This window comes from Ostrea edulis, chromosome 1 (genome assembly GCF_947568905.1).
Source record: "Ostrea edulis chromosome 1, xbOstEdul1.1, whole genome shotgun sequence".
Taxonomy (NCBI): domain Eukaryota; kingdom Metazoa; phylum Mollusca; class Bivalvia; order Ostreida; family Ostreidae; genus Ostrea; species Ostrea edulis.
In genome coordinates this window covers 103,103,892-103,127,222 of record NC_079164.1, presented here as the reverse complement: position 1 = coordinate 103,127,222, position 23,331 = coordinate 103,103,892, and the positions used below count along the sequence as shown (strand labels likewise).

The window sequence follows — 23,331 nt, the reverse complement described above, 5'->3', positions numbered from 1 at the left end:
AATATCGAAAAGCAATCAGTTCATAAATATAATGATATCGTGCATAAAACAATTTAAACAGCAAATAGAAAATTCAAGAAAAAAGTATTTCAATTCAATAATCCAACTTGCATTAATTTAAGAATTCCTGGTTAGAAATCATTACAATAAACATTGATTACATAATACGGAATCTTAAAAGAAATCATTACAATATACATTGATTATATAAGAGGGGATCTTTTAAGCAACCAAGCCTCATGGCCATAAAAAAGTATAATTCTCAGACAATTTTTCTTATCAGAAAAAAAGATAATTCTCAGTTTTATGAACAATTTTGAATCTGTTCTATTTGTTTTCGGTATGAAAGATCAATGTATTATGCACATGTATTGCTTCAATTCTTCATTAAAATATTTCGATCTCTTTCTTTTATCAATTTTTGTACCCCCCCCCCCCCCCCCCCACCTGGGCCCAAATTGGAATAAACCATTACATGTATATCAATTCTAGCTACTCTGTTACCCAAAATTGATATTCAGGAGAACACCTGAGGAATTTCATCTTTTTTTCTCTCAACCATCGATATAATTATTTCGTAAGACTTGAGTTTGAGCTACATTGAAATTTAAGCAGTTGTTATTAACGAAGCTATCTAATTGGTCGATGCCTACGTGATGTTTACATGTAATTGTTTAATTTACGGCCCGTCGAGAATTTTTCACTCATATTGAGACGTCACCAGCCGTAAGTGAAGTAACACAAATTCAGACCTATATGCTTAGCAATCATGGCCGTAACAGTGAGGGTCCTTTAACATGGCATCGCCCGCCGCAAAACGGTAAGTAAATAAAGAAAGGTGAAGATAACAAACAGTGATCAATCTCATAAATCCCATAAGCAATTCAAAATAGCTAGTTTGGCAAACACGGACCCCTGGACACACCAGAGGTGGGATCAGGTGGCTAGAAAATTATATTCTATGTAAGGTGAAGATAACGAACAGTGATCAATCTCATAACTCCTACAAGCAATACAAAATAGATAGTTGGGCAAACACGGACCCCTAGACACACCAGAGGTGGATCAGGTGCCTAGGAGGAGTAAGCATCCCCTGTTGACCGGTCACACCCGCCGTGAGCCCCATATCCTGATCAGGTAAACGGAGTTATCCGCAGTCAAAATCAGTGTGCCAAGAACGGCTTAACAATCGGTATGAAACACGTCAGACAGCATTTGACCCAATGCGAGGTTGTATTGACGAACTAGATCGTTATAACGACCATAGAATCTGCGAAATGCTGACTTCAATCGAGACTGTTGAAATCCCTGTACCATCAACTTGTTTGTCACTAGCTTACCTCGATTTAAAAACTGACTATACCCAGAACAAGCTCTTGCATATCGAATCAATTGACATATATAAACACCATATGCAGGTGATAATGGAATATTGCTACATAAATGTGGGAAGTTGACGATGGAGAAGCTGAAATCATCCCGTTTGTCATACAGTTGAGTTGTCAGTTTGCCGTTAATGTCTACTTTCAATAAAATATCTAAGTATGAAGCAGAAGTGGACGACTCTGTGGTGTCCTTTATTTCGAGCTCACAGGGATATATCAAATCGACATATGAATGAAAGCTATCGTTGTTAATAGACAAAACGTCATCGATATATCTAAAAGTAGAATTGAAGGTCACAGCGAGAGATTTTATCTTCTCACGTAGAAGTTTTTGAATAAATTCTGCTTCATATGAATATAAAAACAGGTCAGCTAACAAAGGAGCACAATTCGTGCCCATGGGAATTCCAACAGACTGTTGGAAGACCTGATCACCAAAGACCACGAAGATATTGTCAATGAGGAACTCTAGCATATTTTTTATTTCAACTTCAGAGTACTTGTGCGTGGAATCAGAGTGGTGTTTAACAAAGTAAGTATTTGAATGACTGATCACTAGATATGAATATTTCCGTTTTCCGTTTTTGTTGAAGAAGCAACTGTCTATGATGTCAAAAAGTGTAGTCTTTAATTTATCGTGTGGAATGGTCGTGTATAGTGTTGAAAAGTCATAGGTTTTAATGCTATTGATTTGGGAAAATTCTGTGATTTCAAATTTACTAAAAGTTCTTTAGAATTTTTTAGAATCCACATTTGATTAACACCACTTCTGGCATATGTAGTCGCACAGTAAGTTTGAAGTTTCTCCTTCACAGCTGTTAACATTTTCGTGAGGAGCAAAGATAGGGGCTTGGTAGAGCACTTACTGGATCCAGCAATGTATCTTTGTTTGTAAGGGTTTTTATGTAGCTTAGGAATCCAGTATAGGTACGGTAACTCATATTCATTCGACCCATTGACTGGAATATTAAATGTGTCTAAAACTGAAGCATAGTTTTGAAGAATTTCGTCTTTTGAAAGGGCAGTTGGAGTATAAGTATGATTACCAAAAGTGGAATTAATGCCAAGTTCGTTTAAAATACAGTTGTAATAATGAGCCTTACAAACAAAGACAATGTTGTTACTAGCTTTGTCAGCTGGAACCAAAACATATTCCTCATCTAACCTATCTAATTCTTTTATCACTTCTGGTTTACTAAACACAGAAAGATAGATTGTACGTACTTTGGTTTTCATGTGTCTAATGCGGGATTTTAATATCCCTCTTATGCTTTTAACCCATTCTGACAATGTATCAAGTTCTTCTTTTTCATATTTAGCCCATCGTCTGGCATAATCTTCGACAGAACTCATAATAGAGATGAAGTTCTGTCGCCAATTAAAAGACCGAGGTTCTCTGTATTTAGGACCTTTTAGAATAAGTGATTTGAGGTCCTCATTTTCAACTATATCAACATCACCAGTAATGACATGTCCAGCTGGACTGTAGTTGAAAGAAGATGAAGAACAAGAACATGTTGGTGGATTACGTATAAGATGGTCTATATCTAAGCACGGCAAAGTTTGTTTATAATTAAAAAGTTTGGATGCAATAGTAGAAGTATAGCTGTAGGAAATACAGGGTGTAGACTTGAACTTGAAATAAGTTGGAATACACGACTGAACCCTTTATCCTTTCCATTGACCCACTCAACTGCCGTCACGACTTCTTCATCAGACCGGAAATGACGTCCACGGATATCCTTTTTCAAGTTTGGAAATAGGGAAAAGTCGCTGGGAGCTAGGTCAGGCGAATAGGTAGGATGTGGTATTAATTCATACCCGTTTCGCTCTACAGCATCCATTGCAACTTTGCAAGTGTGGACTCTCGCATTGTCCTGTTGCAGCAAAACACCTTTAGAGAGTTTACCTCGGCGTTCTTCACGGATGGCGGTTCTCAGCTGGTCTAGCAAGTTTGTATACTACACTCCAGTTATTGTACTTCTCTTGGATAAAATGTTCAACATAATAACGTCTTTTGCGTCCCAAAATACTGTGGTTATCACCTTGCCAGCAGATGGTTGCATCTTGAACTTCTCTGGCCTCGGGGACCCAGGCCCTACCCACTGACGACTCTAAGCTCATAATAATGAACCCAAGTCTCATCTACAGTCACAAGACGCAAAAGAAAATCATATTTTGACCTAAAACGCTTCAACAAGCGCTGCATATTGATGCTCTGATTGGCATTTGCTCATTGCTATGGGATTTGGGGACCCAGCGAACTGTTAGCTTATGCATATCTAAACTACATGTATCATGCAAGATTGTTGAAACGCTACCATGTGAAATGCCTAATGCTTGCGCTATTTCTTCCACCTAAATTCGCATATCAGAGTATACCAGATCCCGAACTTTCTTACACATTTCTTTGTTGGTGGCATCCAGAACTGGTTTCATCTTCTAAAGACGTTCTACCGGTTTTGAATTCCCCTAGCCAGAATTTAACCTGAGCATAAGAAGGTGCAGAAGACCTATAAACATCGGCTAACTCGCCACGTTTTTCCTTGCCTCTTTACATTTAAGATACAGGTATCGAATTATGGCACGGTACTCAACTTTAGATGAAAAACATGCCTTTGCATCACTAACCATGTTTGGCATTCAATATTTTATCAAAGAATGACTCGATACGCGTGCATTTTTGTACCCAGGTATAAACCATGCATTAAAACAAGAGGTACTGTGAGCAATGCTCACTAAGAATACCCCCCCCCCCCCCGCTTACCCCAATCTCCCAAAGGGTGTTGGTAATAGGTATAAACTACCTCTTTTCTAAGTGTAAAAAACAAATGGCATGACAAACCGAACCATATTGCTACTTCAATGTCCAGTGCGCTTGACCTTTGACCTTTTGACCCCAAAATCGATAGGGAACATCTTCATCCCATGGGTAGTCCATATGTATGATATGGTGACTGTAGGTGGAAAGGATAACGCTTTAGAGCCCGGAAACCATATTGCTACTTCGATGTCCAGTGCGTTTGACCTTTGACCTTTTGACCCCAAAATCGATAGGGAACATCTTCATCTCATGGGTAGTCCATATATATGATATGGTGATGGTAGGTGGAAAGGATAACGCTTAAGAGCCCGGAAACCATATTGCTACTTCGATGTCCAGTGCGCTTGACCTTTGACCTTTTGACCCCAAAATCGATAGGGAACATCTTCATCCCATGGGTAGTCCATATGTATGATATGGTGACTGTAGGTGGAAAGGATAACGCTTTAGAGCCTGGAAACCATATTGCTACTTCGATGTCCAGTGCACTTGACCTTTGACCTTTTGACCCCAAAATCGATAGGGAACATCTTCATCCCATGGGTAGCCCATATATATGATATGGTGACGGTAGGTGAAAGGATAATGCTTTAGAGCCCGGAAACCATTGCGTCTACAGACGGACGGACGGACGGACAGACAGACGGACAACCCGATTCCAGTATACCCCCCCCCCCCCCAACTTGTTGCGGGGGGGGGGAATAACAAGGCATGGGAATCGTTACCGTCTCGGTCAATCGGAAATGAGATAGGCTGGTTACTTATTGACTCGCCCTTGTATAACAGATATATCCGATACATATAACAATAGTAATCTCAAATACTCTAGCGGGTAGGGACATAGTGGATACTCATATATCTACGAATTCATGTCATATTTATACGTGAGCATCCTGGCTTTGTTTGCATCTTTGTTTTATGTCTCTCCGAAAACTTTTCACTCATATTGAGACGTCACCAGCTGTAGGTAAAGTTCCACAAGTTTCATATAACAGGTTGTTGTTTTTTTTATCAAAAAATATGCCACTATCACTATAAATGCTGAACATTTGGCAAAAGAGTAGTCACTACCTGCGTTTTGGACAGCCGAGGTTCGAATCCATGACCTTCAGATCACAAAGCGAATGATCTAACCACTACACCACCCGGAATTCCCAACCCTGAAGTGTATGGAGCGCCAAATTAACATAACCTCAAATAATTGAAGATATCTTCAATTATTTGAAGATATCATCAATTCAATTATTGCTCTTTTTAATTCAATTAATGCGCGCATTAAATCAATTATTGCTCTCATCAAATGAATTAATGCTCGCTTCAATTCAATTACTGCTCTCATCAATTGAATTAATGCGCGCATCAATTGAATTAATGAGAGCAATAATTGATTTAATGCGCGCATTAATTCAATTATTGCTCTCTTCAATTCAATTCATGCGCGCATTAATTCAATTAATGAGAGCAATAATAGATTTGATGCGCGCATTAATTCAATTATTGTTCTCTTCAATTCATTTGATGAGAGCATCAATTTAGTAGAAATATTGCTCGCAATAATTGATTTAGAGCTCGGTATAAATAATTTGATGATCTCTTTAATTCAATTGAAGATATCTTTAAATCATTTACAATGCTTTTGTATAAGGAATTAATGCGCGCACCAATTCTTTTAAAGAGAGCAACAATTCAATTAAAGAGATCATTAATTCAATTGTGGATATGTTGAATTGAAGATATCTTTAATTATATAGTTGCTCTCTCTAAAACAATTATTGCTCTCTTCAAATGAATTAAAGATATCATTAATTCAATTGAAAAGAGCAATAATTGAATTAATGCGCGCATTAAATCAATTATTGCTCTCATCAAATGAATTAATGCGCGCATCAATTCAATTATTGCTCTCATCAATTGATTTAATGCGCGCATTATATCAATTATTGCTCTCTTCAATTGAATTGTAGCACGCATCAATTCAATTGTTGATATATATCATTAATTCATTTGAAGAGATCATTAATTCAATTAAAGCGAGCATCAATTCAGCTGAAGAATTAATGCTATCATCAATTCAATTAATGCGCGCAATAATTCAGAATTGAAGATATCATTAATTATTTGAAGATATCTTTAATTCAATTGTTGCGCGCATCAAATGAATTGATGATATCTTCAAATAATTGAAAATATCTTCAATTATTTGAGTTTATGTTAATTTGGTGCTCCATACGAAGTGGGGATAAATAAAAATTGAACATATGAGCATGTGTTGAAATCACCGCCACGAAAAAAATTATATTTTAAGTGTGTGCGTACTACCGTAAGTCTGGATATTTTTGCGTCGATTTATTTTTACGAATTTGAGTAAAAAGCCTATTTATTTATTTTTGTGTTTCTTATTTTTGCGAATTTATGTAAAAACATATTAAAAAACGTGTGAAACATTATTTTTGAGAAAAATATTTTTGCGAATCCAACTGACTCGCGAAAACGCTGAAAATTAATCGACAGCAAAAATAATCAGATTTACGGTATAGTGTTAATATCATGATGCAATGATGAACCGCAGGACGTTATTGATAATTGTTTTATGTGGTCTGATCAGAGCAATGTTCTCATACAAACTAAAGTGCACCACCACGGCACAAGATGCCTCCGGCAGATTTTTATTCACTATAAATAGACACAAGACACAAAATCATGTCAACCTCAATTAGTGCAAAGATTGCACCAATATCTTTGCTTTAAAGTTTAAGGTAAAATCAAGATTAATTATTCCCTGTAATGTGTCTATTGCAGTTGACTTTTCAAGTCAGTACATCTCTACTAAAATAACTACAGAAATATTTCAAAACATATTTTCATTTTTATTACATATGCTAGTATTTAAATGATTTCTTTCACATGGTATGAATTACTTATTTTTGGTTGTACATGTACAAAGAAATGCCCCATAACTATAAAGGAGTGATAAATCATTTCCACAGCCTCCTTGCATTCTACTCATTGCTCATTACATCTACTTTAATTGGACAAATTCAATTTAGCTCTTTTGAAAATGTTATTTGCACATCCAACTGAACTGAAATATCACATAGCTCAGATCATTACTCCAATGGGATAAAAGGAATTTTATTTGCACATACAGAATTTGAAACAACGTGACTTAGAGATCATCATTCCCATGAGACAATTCCTCTATCTGTTGTGTGATGTGAATGTTATGCCCTTGCAAATATTATAGTACAATACAGCATATTTGTATTTTTATCATTCAATAAACAAAATAATCATTCACATCAATTATTATGTAGTTATATTTTATGAGTATAACTGATGGATGCACCCCAAAATGCATCTAACCAATGAACTACTTCATATGACGAATGACTCGCACAATGATCAATAACTGTTGAAATATTGTTGACATGAAGGTTTCTTTTTCATATATAAGGTATATGTTGAGTGACGTTGACCTTTACAAAATGACATTGAGTGACCTTTGTCTGAAAGTCATTCCCTATTACTTATCTGTGATATTTGATCAATACCTGTTCAAAAACTGTTGAAATAAGGCACTTTTCCCATATATAAGGTATATTATCTTCTGAGTGACCATGACCTTTCCGAAATGGCCTCGAAAATACCTTAGTCTAAAAGATCAAAAATTGTTGAAATACTGTTAAAATGAAATATTTTTCATACATAAGGTATATGTTCTGAGTTACCTTGACCTTTACAAAATGACCTTGGTCCAAAGTCACTATCTAAAGGAATATTTGTGGTCAATTATGATCTATTCTGATCAATTTCTGATGAAAGGTTAAGGAGATGGGAACTTTAATAGCAAAAACTGTTGAAATAAGAAACTTTTATTTGTTCTGAGTGACCTTGACCTTCCCAAAATGACCTTGTTCCAGAAGTCCTTGTCTCAAGTAACATTTGTAATTAATAATATCACTTTCTGATGAAAGGTTTAGGAGATATGAGGTTGGACGGACGGACAGACAGGGCAGTGACTATATGCTCCCCAAAAAATTTTCAGGGAGCATAAAAAATGTGTATTTCTTGATGTAATTATTATTGAATAAGGCAGGTGCACACATTGACGAAATTTGTTGATTCTAGGATTCAAACCTACAAGAGCCCCCAAAATTTATGCCATATCATCTTAATTATAGGTCACAGGGACATTGATTTAGAGTGCGACACAGCTTCTACTCACATGTATATGCAAGATGCAGTCACTGACCAAGTTTCACGATTCTAGACCAAATAATTGTCCTATCGGACAGGATTTTGCCTTTGACCATATTGTCTTAACAAAACGTAACAGTGACGTAACTTTAAAGTGTGACCCAGCCACCCTTTAGTAGGCCTTTACCCAAGATATATCAGCTGACAAAGTTTGATGATTCTAAGCCTCATAGTATTCAAGTTATGAGCCGGACACAAAGCGGAACAGATGTACAGATACGATCGTCATACTATAATACATCCCGTCTTAGACGGGCGTATGAAAAGAGAATGGTCATGTAGAGTTGTAAGATAGCTTTATTCGATTGTTTCAGTTCTATCATCTATACAATATTCCTATTAGTGATATCCAGTGGTGTTTGTCTTTCTTTCTACAAATTGTAATGATAACCGTGTCCTCACGAATGCAGTGCAGTTATGAACAATACGAGTATGAATCTTGATAAATATACTACGTCTCTATCAATGGATGGGAATTTCGACAGAAATGAAAGTAGAATGTAAATTATATACAAGAAATGAATTTCATTTATAAAAATACATGAGGGCATGAACTGCAACACTTCTTGTCGGCATTCTTTTCATGGAGTGCTAACGCGTTTCATAAAGTATGCCAGCGTGAAGCATCACATTTCATACCCTTGTGTATTTTCAAAAATTAAATTCATTTTTTAAGGTAGATCATAACACCAAAATTTTATTTCATGGCTCGTTAAAACACTTCTTATGAACTATGCTTTCACCATCGAAAGAGTGATACAAGCTCTCGATTATTTTATATGAATTTTTCCAGGAATGAAAAACAAAGATGTGTTTTGTTTGCAAATAAAAGATTCTAAAGTCCGAATTTCACTGCGATTTTGGTGCATGATATGAATATCAAATAAAACCTACATAAAAGACTAGGATATAAACGTTCCAATTTTTAAGAAAAAATATTTATGAAAATTAGAAACTTTTTTTTTTTTTTTTTTTTTTTTTAATAGTTTTTAAATCTACGGATAAAATCTTCCAAAAAACATGTCAGTTAGAAAAGAGATCTATCGAAGAAATATATTTTGAAAAGAAATTGAAACGAAATGACTAAATTTCAGATACCCTCACGCATAGCTCTTATCCTTAGACGAATTTGACTCCACTTTTTTGGCATACTGTTTTTCCCTATAATAGCTCTAAAACTTCATTGCTATTTCGGATTTCAAACATTTCGGTTGAGCATCACTGAAGAGACATTATTTGTCGAAATGCGCATCTGGTGCATCAAAATTGGTACCGTATAAGTTTTACATCACTATATTCAAACGAGAGAAAAAAGAACCAATCCCGATTAAAATTGATAGAAATTCCAAAAATAATCATATAGGGTTCACGGCGGGTATGGCCGGTCGACAGAGGTGCTTACTCCTCCTAGGCACCTGATCCCACCTCTGGTATATCCAGGGGTCCGTGTTTGCCCAACTCTCTATTTTGTATTGCTTACAGGAGTTATGAAATTGATCACTGTTCGTTATCTTCACCTTTCATTGTTGCACTTTTGATCAAGAAATTAGTTTCCTTTATAAATTCATTTAATTTGTAAACCATTTTACATCAAGGGAATGTAGTTTTCCGATTACAATGTTCTCTATTACTACTTTTTTATAATTTCAATCGGGCTTGGTTCAAAATTGTAAATTTCTGAATTTTGACCATTTCATTTCAATTTCTTTTTAATATATGCATATACAATGTATATTTCTCTGATATATCTATTTTTATTGATGCATTTATTTCAAATATTTATCCATAGATTTAAAAATTACAGCAAATAGCGTTTCCAATATCCATAAGTGTTTTTTTATTTGAAAAATTCGAACGTCTATGTTTTCTTAGATATTCCTAGTATGCATCAAATCACAGCGAAATTTGAACTCGGGAGTATTTTATTTGCAAGCAGGACCTTTTTTATCATTCCGGGATAAATCACAAAACAATCATATAAAATCTTGAGAACTTTTTGTATCACTCTTTCGATGGTGAAATTATATTTCATAAGGTGTTTTAACGAGCCATTAGATAAAATTTCAGTGTAATGAGCTACCTTAAAAAGATTTTGTTTATAAAAAGATATTTCACTTGCACTGTATTCGTGAATTTCAGCAAATGTGAATCTAAATACAAAACTTTTAGCAATCACGTATCCAGTACATATCATTTTCAAATGAAGACAGAAATAAAATATAGGACAAAATTATTAAAGACGTAATAAAAATCCGAACCTGCAGTGAACAAATACATGGAAGTGTACAGAGGTCCCTAATAAAATGGACACCAATATATTTTTCTTCGATTTAATGATATGAATAATGACAATAGGACAATCAACAATTCAACAATGTACTAAAATACTTGGTATTAAAGTGCGTTTCCTGGTACAACAGTCTTTTCTATTTCTTTCAAAGTCAACTACAGTTGTCCAATCTAATTTGCAAAACTTCTCTGTATTGCACTGACTGTAATGGTCACTACCCACACTCCTCCAGCGCACTACTTCAGAAATCCCACTGGTTTCCTTTTTGATCCTTGCCTCTCCTCTTCCACCAGCGATTCCATCAAGCTCTTATTTAAAAGTTCCCCAACTCTTTTTCCAGTCTAAAGTTTAAAAACAGACTTTATTGCACTATGTGTGTGTTTTACTAAAAACATTTATTATCAATATCTCAGTGTTCCATTAAAATGTGATTATTTCTTTAATCTGTTGTTAATGCAACATTTATTCAACAATAATCGTACATCTATCAAATTCTTATCTTATGCCCTATTTTAAGTATTTACAATAAACACTTTTTGTGCTACATGTGGATCTACAATAGTAGCATTACACTAATCTCTCTCTCTCTCTCTCTCTCTCTCTCTGTGTGTGTGTGTGTGTGTGTGTGTGTGTGGATCGGGTTAGAATAGGTCCTCAGTGCCCCTTGCTTCTCATAAGCGACAACTAAATGAGATGGTCCTTCGGATGAGACGGCAAAAACCCTAGGTCCCCCGTGTAACAGCAAGTGTGGCACGTTAAAGACCCCTTCCTGCTCAAAGGCCGTAAGCATCGAGCAGACCTAAATTTTGCAGCCCTTCACCGGCAATGGTGACGTCTCCAAATTCTCAAGAGTGACATTAAACAATCTATCTTTCTCTCTCTCTCTCTCTCTCTCTCTCTCTCTCTCTCTCAATGCTATAAATTTTCTCAGATTACAATGAAACTCTTCTTAGAAATGAAAATGGTCTCTCATTTTGGTGACTTAAATAAATTCCAAGTTTTACATCAACCAAGAGAGTTGGTTTTCTGAAAAATTACCAAAAAGCTATAAGCAAAAAAAGTTGACCTGATAATTGGCACATCATCTAATACCTATACGGTAATGCATTCGGCATAATTGGGTTACCTATCCATTTCACAAGGTGACTACTGCAGGGTACTTGCATCTCGAAATTTGACATGCAGTGTGAAGATATGGTTCGTATGTAATTCTAAGAATCTGTCCATGGCAATCAGACATAGAACAAGAGGAACATGGACAATTATGGTCACCTGATTAACATGTAATAACTATAATTAAATGAACAGCTCAATAAACAAGGTTTTAATTCTTTAAAGAAAAATATGTTTTTAGAAATTAAAGTAAAATATGTTATCTCAAAGTCTGAGGGTATTCAACAAAACTTTAAGACATACTGGGGTTCGAGATATCTTAACTTTTGTCCAACTTCTCTTATGTTTCTACACATTCATTTGACTCATGTTGCCCTCTGTTAATTTTATCTCAGTAATAAACAAATTAAAGTAGTAAATGAATTGCATTAATTTCAAAGAAAAACGCTTGAATCAAAGCAGACTACTGACAAATAAGTTGGTGCTACATGGGTTTCAAAAGTCTCGTTTAAAGTCAGCATTTTACAAATTCTATGGTCGTTATAACAATCTAATTTACCAATACAACCTATCATTGGGTCAATGCTGTCTATGGATTACTCCGTTGTGTTATTGAATATTTCTATCCAGCGCTATAAAAATTTTAATGTGTGTCTAGCTTCAGTGATGAAGTGCTTCTTCCTTGGTAATTTGGATTCATCTTCTTTGCTTTCTTTTTCTCTTCACTTATTTTAATTCTCTCTACGATGTCTTTCTCTGTTGTTGATTCCACCATGTTGACCTTTTCCTCGAAGGGCACTTGAAAGCAAAGGTCAGCTAGGCGGATGGCGTCTTCTGGACCCTCTCCATCTTCTGTTATTTCTGAGTCAATGTTGGAGAATTTTGCATGCTGGAAGCAGTTTTGGATAGTCGTCATTGACATACATTGTAGTCCTACACACTGTTTAGCACCCTCAGGGCATCTAACACAGTGATATAAAAATCTGTTTACTTTTCGATTGCCTTTAGTTGTTTAGAATGACTGTTTTCCGTAACAAACTTTGAGGTTCTGAATAACGCCTTGGTCCAATGGCTGCCTCTTGCCTGTTGTGTTCGGCAGCAGGAAGAGGCGAATGCCTTTCAAACGGGTACTTGTCGGCAATCATAGCTACTTTTCTCTTTTGGTATATATATAGTCTTTCAATTTTTCTGATCATGGTTATAATAAGTAAGGATGTAACCCTGGCTTTTTTGCCTCTGAGTCAAAAGAGGTGAGCAAGGGTTAGATGTTTTTAAAACATTGCGACTTTCCAATAACGAGAAGAGGTACATGTATCTTTTCAGATTGGTGCAAACTCTCGTTTACTTTTTCTGCCACCAAGGCTTTAGACTTGTGAGTTTTATCAGCTACATGTAGGTAGAGGCAAAAAAAAAAAAACAAGCCAGTTTTTGCAAATAAAACTTATACAATACAAACGAAAAAATTTACAATACAAATGAAAAATTATACAACACAAATGAAACATTTAGAATACAAATGGAAAATATACAATACACATGAAAAACTAACACAATACAAATGGAAAAGATAAATTATTGCAACGTTTGAAATGCCACACTTTAAAAACGTCCAAGCCACTCACTCATATACTTGTACTCATCATAAAGCTGAGAAACAAATTCCTGTGCTTTGACGATGAGAAGGGGCCCCGGGTACTGGAATATTCTGGTCTCTGGTTGTCTCGAACCATTAGAAAACTTGATCTGTGTCTTTGAAAGTCACTGTACACATATTTTTCCTTTGGAGTCAGTCCAAAACTACTCTGTTTATAAGCATCTTTGATCTTTAAGGCATCCTTGATCTACGTTGACAATGTGTTGAGAGGATTTCATATTTCTAGGCAATAGCCTGTTCCTCTCTATGCAAGGTGAAGATAACGAAGAGTGATCAATCTCATAACTCCTACAAGCAATGCAAAATAGATAGTTGGGCAAACACGGACCCCTGGACACACCAGAGGTGGGATCAGGTGCCTAGGAGGAGTAAGCATCCCCTGTTGACCGGTCACACCCGCCGTGAGCCCCATATCCTTGTCAGGTAAACGGAGTTATCCGCAGTCAAAATCAGTGTGCCAAGAACGGCTTAACAATCGGTATGAAACACGTCAGACAGCATTTGACCCAATGCGAGGTCGTATTGACGAACTAGATCGTTATAACGACAATAGAATTTGCGAAATGCTGACTTCAATCGAGACTGTTGAAATCCCTGTACCATCAACTTGTTTGTCACTAGCTTACCTCGATTTAAAAACTGACTATACCCAGAACAAGCTCTTGCATATCGAATTAGTTGAAATATATAAACACCATATGCAGGTGATAATGGAATATTGCTACATAAATGTGGGAAGTTGACGATGGAGAAGCTGAAATCATCCCGTTTGTCATACAGTTGAGTTGTCAGTTTGCCGTTAATGTCTACTTTCAATAAAATATCTAACTATGAAGCAGAAGTGGACGACTCTGTGGTGTCCTTTATTTCGAGCTCACAGGGATATATCAAATCGACATATAAATGAAAGCTATCATTGTTAATAGACAAAACGTCATCGATATATCTAAAAGTCGAATTGAAGGTCATAGCGAGAGATTTTTTCTTCTCACGTAGAAGTTTTTGAATAAATTCTGCTTCATATGAATATAAAAACAGGTCAGCTAACAAAGGAGCACAATTCGTGCCCATGGGAATTCCAACAGACTGTTGGAAGACCTGATCACCAAAGACCACGAAGATATTGTCAATGAGGAACTCTAGCATATTTTTTATTTCAACTTTAGAGTACTTGTGCGTGGAATCAGAGTGGTGTTTAACAAAGTAAGTTTTTGAATGACTGATCACTAGATATGAGTATTTCCGTTTTCCGTTTTTGTTGAAGAAGCAACTGTCTATGATGTCAAAAAGTGTAGTCTTTAATTTATCGTAAGGAATGGTCGTGTATAGTGTTGAAAAGTCATAGGTTTTAATGCTATTGATTTGGGAAAAATTCTGTGATTTCAAGTTTACTAAAAGTTCTTTAGAATTTTTTAGAATCCACATTTGATTAACACCACTTCTGGCATATGTAGTCGCACAGTAAGTTTGAAGTTTCTCCTTCACAGCTGTTAACATTTTCGTGAGGAGCAAAGATAGGGGCTTGGTAGAGCACTTACTGGATCCAGCAAGGTATCTTTGTTTGTAAGGGTTTTTATGTAGTTTAGGAATCCAGTATAGGTACGGTAACTCATATTCATTCGACCCATTGACTGGAATATTAAATGTGTCTAAAACTGAAGCATGGTTTTGAAGAATTTCGTCTTTTGAAAGGACAGTTGGAGTATAAGTATGATTACCAAAAGTGGAATTAATGCCAAGTTCGTTTAAAATACAGTTGTAATAATGAGCCTTACAAACAAAGACAATGTTGTTAATAGCTTTGTCAGCTGGAACCAAAACATATTCCTCATGTAACCTATCTAATTCTTTTATCACTTCTGGTTTACTAAACACAGAAGGATAGATGGTACGTACTTTTGTTTTCATGTGTCTAATGAGGAATTTTAATATCCCTCTTATGCTTTTAACCCATTCTGACAATGTATCAAGTTCTTCTTTTTCATATTTAGCCCATCGTCTGGCATAATCTTCGACAGAACTCATAATAGAGATGAAGTTCTGTCACCAATTAAAAGACCGAGGTTATCTGTATTTAGGACCTTTAAGAATAAGTGATTTGAGGTCCTCATTTTCAACTATATCAACATCACCAGTAATGACATGTCCAGCTGGACTGTAGTTGAAAGAAGATGAAGAACAAGAACATATTGGTGGATTACGTGTAAGATGGTCTATTTCTAAGCACTGCAAAGTTTGTTTATAATTAAAAAGTTTGGATGCAATAGTAGAGGTATAGCTGTAGGATATACAGGGTGTAGACTTGAACTTGAAATAAGTTGGAATATACATCGGCAATGACTTGAAACTGTGTTGCTATTGTAAGAAGTTTCAATTGTTCAATATCAGTTCACTTTGAAAATCGTGTTTCATCTATTTTCCGTGTTGATGACCAAGTGTACTTGTATATTACAAAATGAATACCTTTAAAACTTGATAATAGTATAGGGTTTATCATTGGTTTATTCCCTGAACATTTACTCACCAATAACAACATTAAAGGGTCCTCTAAAGGGAACACAGGTAGGGTTAATCTAGATAATCTATGTATAAATAAAGTAGAAAAATAATTCCTCATAGTACTCTATGTACACACGAAGCACTGATAATTTTCATGCATGCATAATATATTTTAAAACGCACTGATAATCCAATGCATATCCCTGCATTTTACAAGTCATTTCAGCATATAGGATACTGTTTAAATATGAAACTTTCACAATTGACTTTCATTTAAAGCATTGTTTAATTTTTTTTAGCACTTGTTCACAATCCAACACTGTCATTAACAATTTGCAGTCACAAAACAAATGCCATACCTACAAGTACCACTAAATAGCAATTTGTATTTATTGTGACTGTTTTCATAGTTTAATTCCCTTATACAATGTAACATCACTGCCCAAGGTGTAGAAGTTTGGATGCTGAATCTGAATAGGTCATCAGGTAAATTAAAAACGGAAACTTTATAATTTTTTGTTGCATGTATTTGATTAATTATTCATTACAAAATTTGTTATAATCTACACTGTATTTAACAAAATCATCATTTATAATCATGAAATCGATCAATGTTTTATTTTCTTGCAATACAATGAAGTAATTGCATTGAAAAGAATATTAGTACAGATATTTCAAAACAAAAGCAAGCATACTAAACGGAAAAACGAATGTTTAACCTTTAGAACTATCTCTGTCCATGATAATTCTTATAAATCTAATATGATCTGATTACATTATGTAGAGTGTTTCTGTTAATTACAGGGAATAGTTAATTTAGGGGCTAAATCAAAAGATCGATGTCGGATATCAAATTATCTAAATTCAAAGTTAGGGGGAGGGTGGGATAAAATCTTCCGCAAGTTTCTGTCATCCGACATGGATTACACTTTAGTGGAAAAAGAATAAAAGACAAGCGACTGTTAAAAACCACATAATAATATTACATTTTAATGAACATTTAATAGTTTTAATGTACACCTTCATTTGTGAATAAACAATAGAAAATGTATACAGAATGTTACATGTATTTATAATCATGTTTTTACTTGTTAATCGATTAGTTACAACATTCATCATATTTAGTTTCAAAGGGGGAGGGGGTCTTGGTTAAAACTATGTAAATTTAGTTTTTTGTCAGATATTGATCCCGCCCCTTATTAATTTATAAATGTTAGGATTTGTAATACTTTGAAACATTGGATTGCCTAGCTTGTTAAACATATATTAATGGCATTCAACCCTTATCTCCTTTCTGTTACATAGCTGACAAATTCTACATACTCTAGGTATATGTCTCTCCATCCTTCTGTTTCTATAGGTTATCTCCTAAATTTACTAAAATATTTCAAATGTTTTTCAGGTAATCTAAGTTAACTTTTCAATAGGGACTATGTTTCAAATACAGTAAACTGTAATAGAAGTACTTCCTGAATTATTAATACATATCACTAGTCCAACTTTGTTTGAATTGATCATACAAAATGTGAAAAACTGCATTTCTAAGCCATTAAGTGGCTGTTCATTCTGCCATATGTAAATTCACAATCATTTAAATTCTATTTTATGTAATTAAACCAATGACTATTGTATTTTTTCAGAATAAAATAAAGTTTTGAAGAGTGTAACTCTATCAACTATTTCAAGAATGCCATTGTTATATTTAAACACAGGTTGTGGAAGTACGTTTACCAAACATTACAATTTTGGACTTGTTACTGATGGTCTTGAAGTGCCATGTTTTACAATATTTATGAAACTCATCTACATGATACTGAAGTTATGTTGGTGTTTGTGAGAATACTCTTGTATCATCTGCATACATTAGAACAATTAATCTGAAATAAACATTTAAACAAGTCATTTTCTAATTTCTTACATAATTTAGAAAGACCTTTAACATTATCATTGTACATACATTTTTCTGTGTTACATGTATACTGATGTAATTCAATTCTTCACCATCTAATACATTTAAATGATTAAAAATCGCTTCAAAATTTGATCTCAGAAATTTTATTATCTTTTGCTACTTGATTAATTCTTCATTATCCAGGTAAAGTAAAGGTAAACTCTACCTGTATTCCCCTTAGATAGCCCCATAATCCCCTTACATAAATGGATGTTGTTTTGGGGGAAGTATGAGTTCAGGGAACACACCCTATCATGAAAAACACTATTCTTAATACCACCTGTGTTTATCAATTCATCCCATTACCACCACTTGGACACCTGGAAGAAGGTGGGAGTTTAATTAGCACTCACCACTCAATATCAATTCTTTATCCACTTTAAGCTACATGTTTACAGCTCATCACTTAGCATAAATCATTAGTGACACCGTAGATATCAGAAAATACAGTATACATATGACGGAGAATACCAGTACACATTATTTTCTCGGACTTTGAATGCTAGGTGTATATTCCCCAACGTACTAATACATGCCTTTCAAGTTATTAACAGTAAATAACTGAACTAATTTAAAAACATGCAGACTGAAGTTTTTTTCCAATAGTATATGGCTTAATATATCTTTTCCTTAAACTTGAGAACAAAGGACACTGTAAAATGATATGGAATTCATCTTATATTAAATTCTTATAAAGTAAACATATTCTATCAGATTCTGAATATTAGTAAATCTTCTGACTTCTATTGCTAAACAACGAGATGAAAATTGCCATCTTGCTATATATTTTTGGTAAATACAAGGAATGGGTTTTATTTAAGGAATGTAAGTTGGGGTAGTTTACGTGTTATAAACCGACGTGAAGCGATTTATAAAATTGCGTAAACTGTCCAAACTTACTTTACATGTATATCTTATAAAACAAATGAAAATTACATTCATTTCTTATAATTTAATTTAGTAAATCGCATTTAATATTAATTGATGGATAATTCAAAACAAAACATCAATTTTATATGATGTGGACCAACATGGTCGTAGCAACAAAATGGAAACAAAGATGTTTCTTCTTTATGTGAATTTTGTTAAACTGTAGAAGACACTGAACACCTTCTATTCACATGTAAATTTACAAGAAATGCATGGGAGAAAATTAGCACTTTTTTGAAATTCCATATAAGTTGGAAAAACATTGTATTGGGATTTTACTATGAAGTAAATAATAAAACAATTAGATTGAATAACATGATTTCCTTTATTTCTTTCACAATCTATAAATACAAAATGAAATGTAAATTTAACAATGTTATTATGTCTGAGGAAAACCTTCGAATGACACTGAAACACTGTCTTTCCATGCAAAATAATGTCCTAAGAAAAGCGAATAAAATTATAGATAATTTCTATTTAGATGCAAATATTTACATTTGCAACTGTTTTCTCCTACATAACACTATTACGAGCAATACGTATTTATTTCTGGATAAATCTACTACGGGGTCAACAGAGGTCACGGCTGTGCGTATGAACATTTGTTAAAAGTAGGTAACAGGTACTACTTTTACTAAGGCAATACACATCTAGCAATCGCTCTCACTTACTGGTACAGAAATCTTTCAATAGATGAAATCAACATCACAAAATGTATTTACGGTTTTATTTGTATTCCAAGCAGTGGACTTTCATCAATAATTGATAAAAGCATTTCTGTAAACAATGTCTTTAGTTACTATCCTACTAGGCCTTTCGTCTGCTACAACTTCACCCTGGTCATCGGTGATGCGGAATTGTACCTACTGCTAGACGATGACATTAGGCTTTAGCAAAAAGGTCATTCACAGGATGTATGGCCGATAAGTCGTCAAAGTTCATTAAGAGTTTAAGACCTACACACCACACTGTTTCCGTGCCACAGCAGCCATAGGTGCTTGATTTCGTCGGTTTCCAAGTTTATGTCGGGACATCGAAGCGAGGCGTCGTTCAAAACCTATTACAAAAAATTATCGAGTCAAAAGAAGCGTTCAGTGAGCTCATGTTTATCAACAATTACATATCCAAATCCAAATCGTCCCTTACCTTCGTGCAGTTCCACATTCTCTGCGATGGTCAGTTCTTTCCGGAGATTCATCTGAGCTGCGTCCTCTGTCCTGTCTATAAATGATTTGCCTACACCTGACGACTGCCGCCCTGTTCTTCATGTTCCTCCATCTCAGTCTTCTGTTAACTCCGTAATATCCACAGAATATCTTTCAAAGTCGGTCTTCAACGTCTTCACTTTTCAAAAGTCAAAGCGCATCACAACTCTAGTGTAACACTGCGCATCCCCGTTTAAATCATAATTCCCCCACCCCCTAAAATTAGACATATGGAAGAGTTTTCCATTATATACTCCCGAGTTAATGTATAAGTATATGTTGATATACTTGCTTTCTAGCGTCTTAATAATTAAAACAGTTCTTCATTTTATAGAACTTTGTTTTGTGTTGTCGTCATTTTGAACATCTATGACGCTTCGTTGTGGACGTCAACAATTTGAAATGTATGGAAACGTGTTGTTAACACAATTCAGTAATGTTACCGACCAAAAATGTAAATATAAGTAATAAGGTATCATTTTAAAATATTTATCGGGATATAAATACGGGTTGGTACATGATCAAATTTTCCATAAAGCCCTTCAGGCTTTATGGAATTTGATCACGTGACCAACCCGTATTTATATCCCGATAAATATTTTAAAATGATACCTTATTTCTTAAGTAACTCTCTTTAGGAAAAAATATATTAATCTAAAGTTTTTAAGATAATAGAAAGCTATCCGGTGTATAGGGACACAGTCCCTCAACACTTTGTTTACCTGGGGGCAATGTTGGATTGTAAATAAGGTGTGTCCTACAGGTAGACATTGGTGGCTTTCCTATATCGTTTATATACAGTATAATGCTTTCATATTTCATTTATATAATTATAATGTCCATTACTTCATAGCTTTCTTATATCATTTATATATTAGATCAACTTATTTAGTACATTATTATATATAAATATATATATTTGATTCTAATAATTTGTACTGCTTTCATATATAATTTATATCATATGTTTATATACATAAAGTATGTATTAATATATTTAGTAGCAATTTATTTAGAACATGATTTTCATAGTACATTATTTTGTAATTATTTATTACAAACATTATTATTCAGTATGATTTGAATACTTTCATGAAAAATCTAACGTTCAATACTTGTTTTGTGAACATATATGTATTGCAAATAAAAGAGAGAAAAAAAATGGAAACTAAATGGCCAAACGTTTAACAGTTATCAAGCTCTTTTTTTAAAAAAAGGCGGGAAAAATTCTCATTCATGATGTAATAATGCTATTGAATAAGAAATAACTTTGATTTAAGTTGAGAAAGAACACTTGGCATGTATTTAACTTGTTCAAAAGACAGATCAAGCTTGATTCAAGACACATTTAAAATAAAGAATTTTTTTGGGCCTTTTTATGTACACAATCATACCTTATTCTTTGCCACCCTTGCGAAACATCAATATTTTTGTCTTTTCTGTATTAACAATAAGCTACATTTCTTACAGTATTCGGATATTGAATTCACAAGTGACTGAAGACCTCTTTATAGTTTCAGAAAAAAAGAGCAATATCATCAGCATATGTTTAAATCTTTATAGTTATTTGGTATACATCCAGTATTTAAAAATGCATTTCAAAGTATTTACTTACATGCTGAATAAAATTGGGGATAAAATTTCCACTAGCATCAAAACAACCTTATTAGTGAAATTATAAGATTGGAAACCATTCACAGTAACACAAGATTTGACATTTATGTACATTCACTTTATCAATATTAAAAATTTGGCATGAGTTCATAACTCTAATAATTTACACCATAGTTTAATCCTATCTAATGTCACAGTCAAATGCCTTTTTGAAATCAATGAAAGCACAATACAATTTTCTGTTATGATATAAAGTGTTGGAAATTATACTACGAAAAGCAAAAATGGCTTCAGTACTCCCAAATTCTGTTTTAAATCCAAACTGGGCATCAGAGATTACATCATTAAAATTTGTCCAAGTTAAAAGTCTTTGGTTAATGACCGAGGCAAAACGTTTGCCTAAACAACTCACTAGACTAATACTCCTGTAATTGTTGGGGTCAGTATTATTACCCTATTTAAAAACAGGAACGATTACTGCCTTTGACCAACTGCTAGGGGGAAAAAAGTTTCTAAAATTTTATTGAACATATTTACAAATACTGGTAAAAGAAATTCTTCACATTCAATTAAGTATTCATTTTGTATACCATCATCACCATGTGCTTTAGACCTTTTCAACTTTTTAAGTGTAACTGAAACTTCATTAAAAGTAAATAGGTATATCAAGCTCATCAAAGTTCACATCCTCAATGTTACAATCAATGTTTTCATGCATATCATAATATGTCTTTGTGCTAGGTAAAGATAACGAAGATTTGAAATATTCTTAAAAATTATTAAGTGACACATTCACAGATGATTCCTCATAACGGGTGCGAGTAGAAATGGGCAAGAAGGCAAGACGGTATGAAGTAATTAAACCTGGTATGTTTAACAGACTGGATAATTGACTGCATATCAAAATAAAGTTTAGAATAGGTACATATAGAATTAGAATTTGGGACTTTGAAGACACTTCAACATAAGCAGGATATTGGAACCATGTTTGAGATATCATCAGGTTGGTTTTTTTTAAAATCATTTACATGTACTATATAGAAAACATAGCCAGGACCGACAATCCACTTTTAAATGAGGGAAGTATTTGTGATAACATGATATTACATATAACCCCCCCCCCCCTTCCCCCTTCCCCTCCTGTGTGGCAATACTGGAAAGGATCGACTTCGAATTTAGAATGTCTGTAATGATAGTGAATAATATAGGTTATTTACTAGTCAGGGGCAACCACAATACTAAGGTTGATCTCTGAGTAACTGAGTAGACATTTCCAAATAATCATTCAGAATCATAACTTTTGATCTTGTGTAGCGGTCAGCCGGGTTTGATCGCCGGTGGCCAGATAGCTCAGTTGGTAGAACACCTGACTAAAGATTCAGGGGGCCCAGGTTTGAATCATGGTCTGGTCTGTTGCACTTTCTCCCTTCCTATTACATTTGAAAACCAATTGGGGTTATCAACTACTTCAGTAGAACTAGTGTGCTAACTTTTATGTCCGTCAAACAAATGGTTCTCAAGATTTTGAACAGACAATATCTTTACTATGTCCAGCATGACCCTTGACCTTGTGACCTCAAAATCAACACTAGTGGACATCTACTCCTTG

General features: G+C 34.4%; 2 protein-coding genes and 1 non-coding gene across 7 annotated transcripts in view; 1 reads left to right on the top strand and 2 right to left on the bottom strand.

Annotated features, from left to right (window-relative positions):
* The window catches only part of LOC125654539 (exosome complex component RRP42-like), a 49,747-nt gene that overhangs the window by 6,468 nt on the left and 19,948 nt on the right, over positions 1–23,331 (bottom strand). For 2 of the 5 annotated variants that reach the window (XM_048884534.2, XM_048884541.2), the window contains one exon: positions 10,783–11,097. The exons of 2 other annotated variants lie outside the window; for them this stretch is intronic. In XM_048884534.2, coding sequence (XP_048740491.2) covers positions 10,993–11,097 — 105 coding nt within the window. In that variant the 3' untranslated portion in view covers positions 10,783–10,992. Of the gene's footprint in view, positions 1–10,782; positions 13,768–23,331 lie in introns of those variants that run through there. One more of the 5 variants, XM_048884545.2, reaches the window with a different exon arrangement.
* Positions 13,774–20,671, bottom strand: LOC130047273 (uncharacterized). Its single transcript, XM_056141903.1, has 2 exons — positions 20,050–20,671; positions 13,774–19,960 (listed from the first exon to the last, which is right to left on the bottom strand). The coding sequence occupies exon 2, from the start codon at positions 15,546–15,548 to the stop codon at positions 14,352–14,354; it is 1,197 nt and encodes a 398-aa protein (XP_055997878.1). The 5' UTR covers positions 15,549–19,960; positions 20,050–20,671; the 3' UTR covers positions 13,774–14,351.
* On the top strand, positions 23,062–23,134 carry Trnaf-aaa (transfer RNA phenylalanine (anticodon AAA)). The gene has a single exon. It is a non-coding gene; the product is annotated as a tRNA-Phe (tRNA).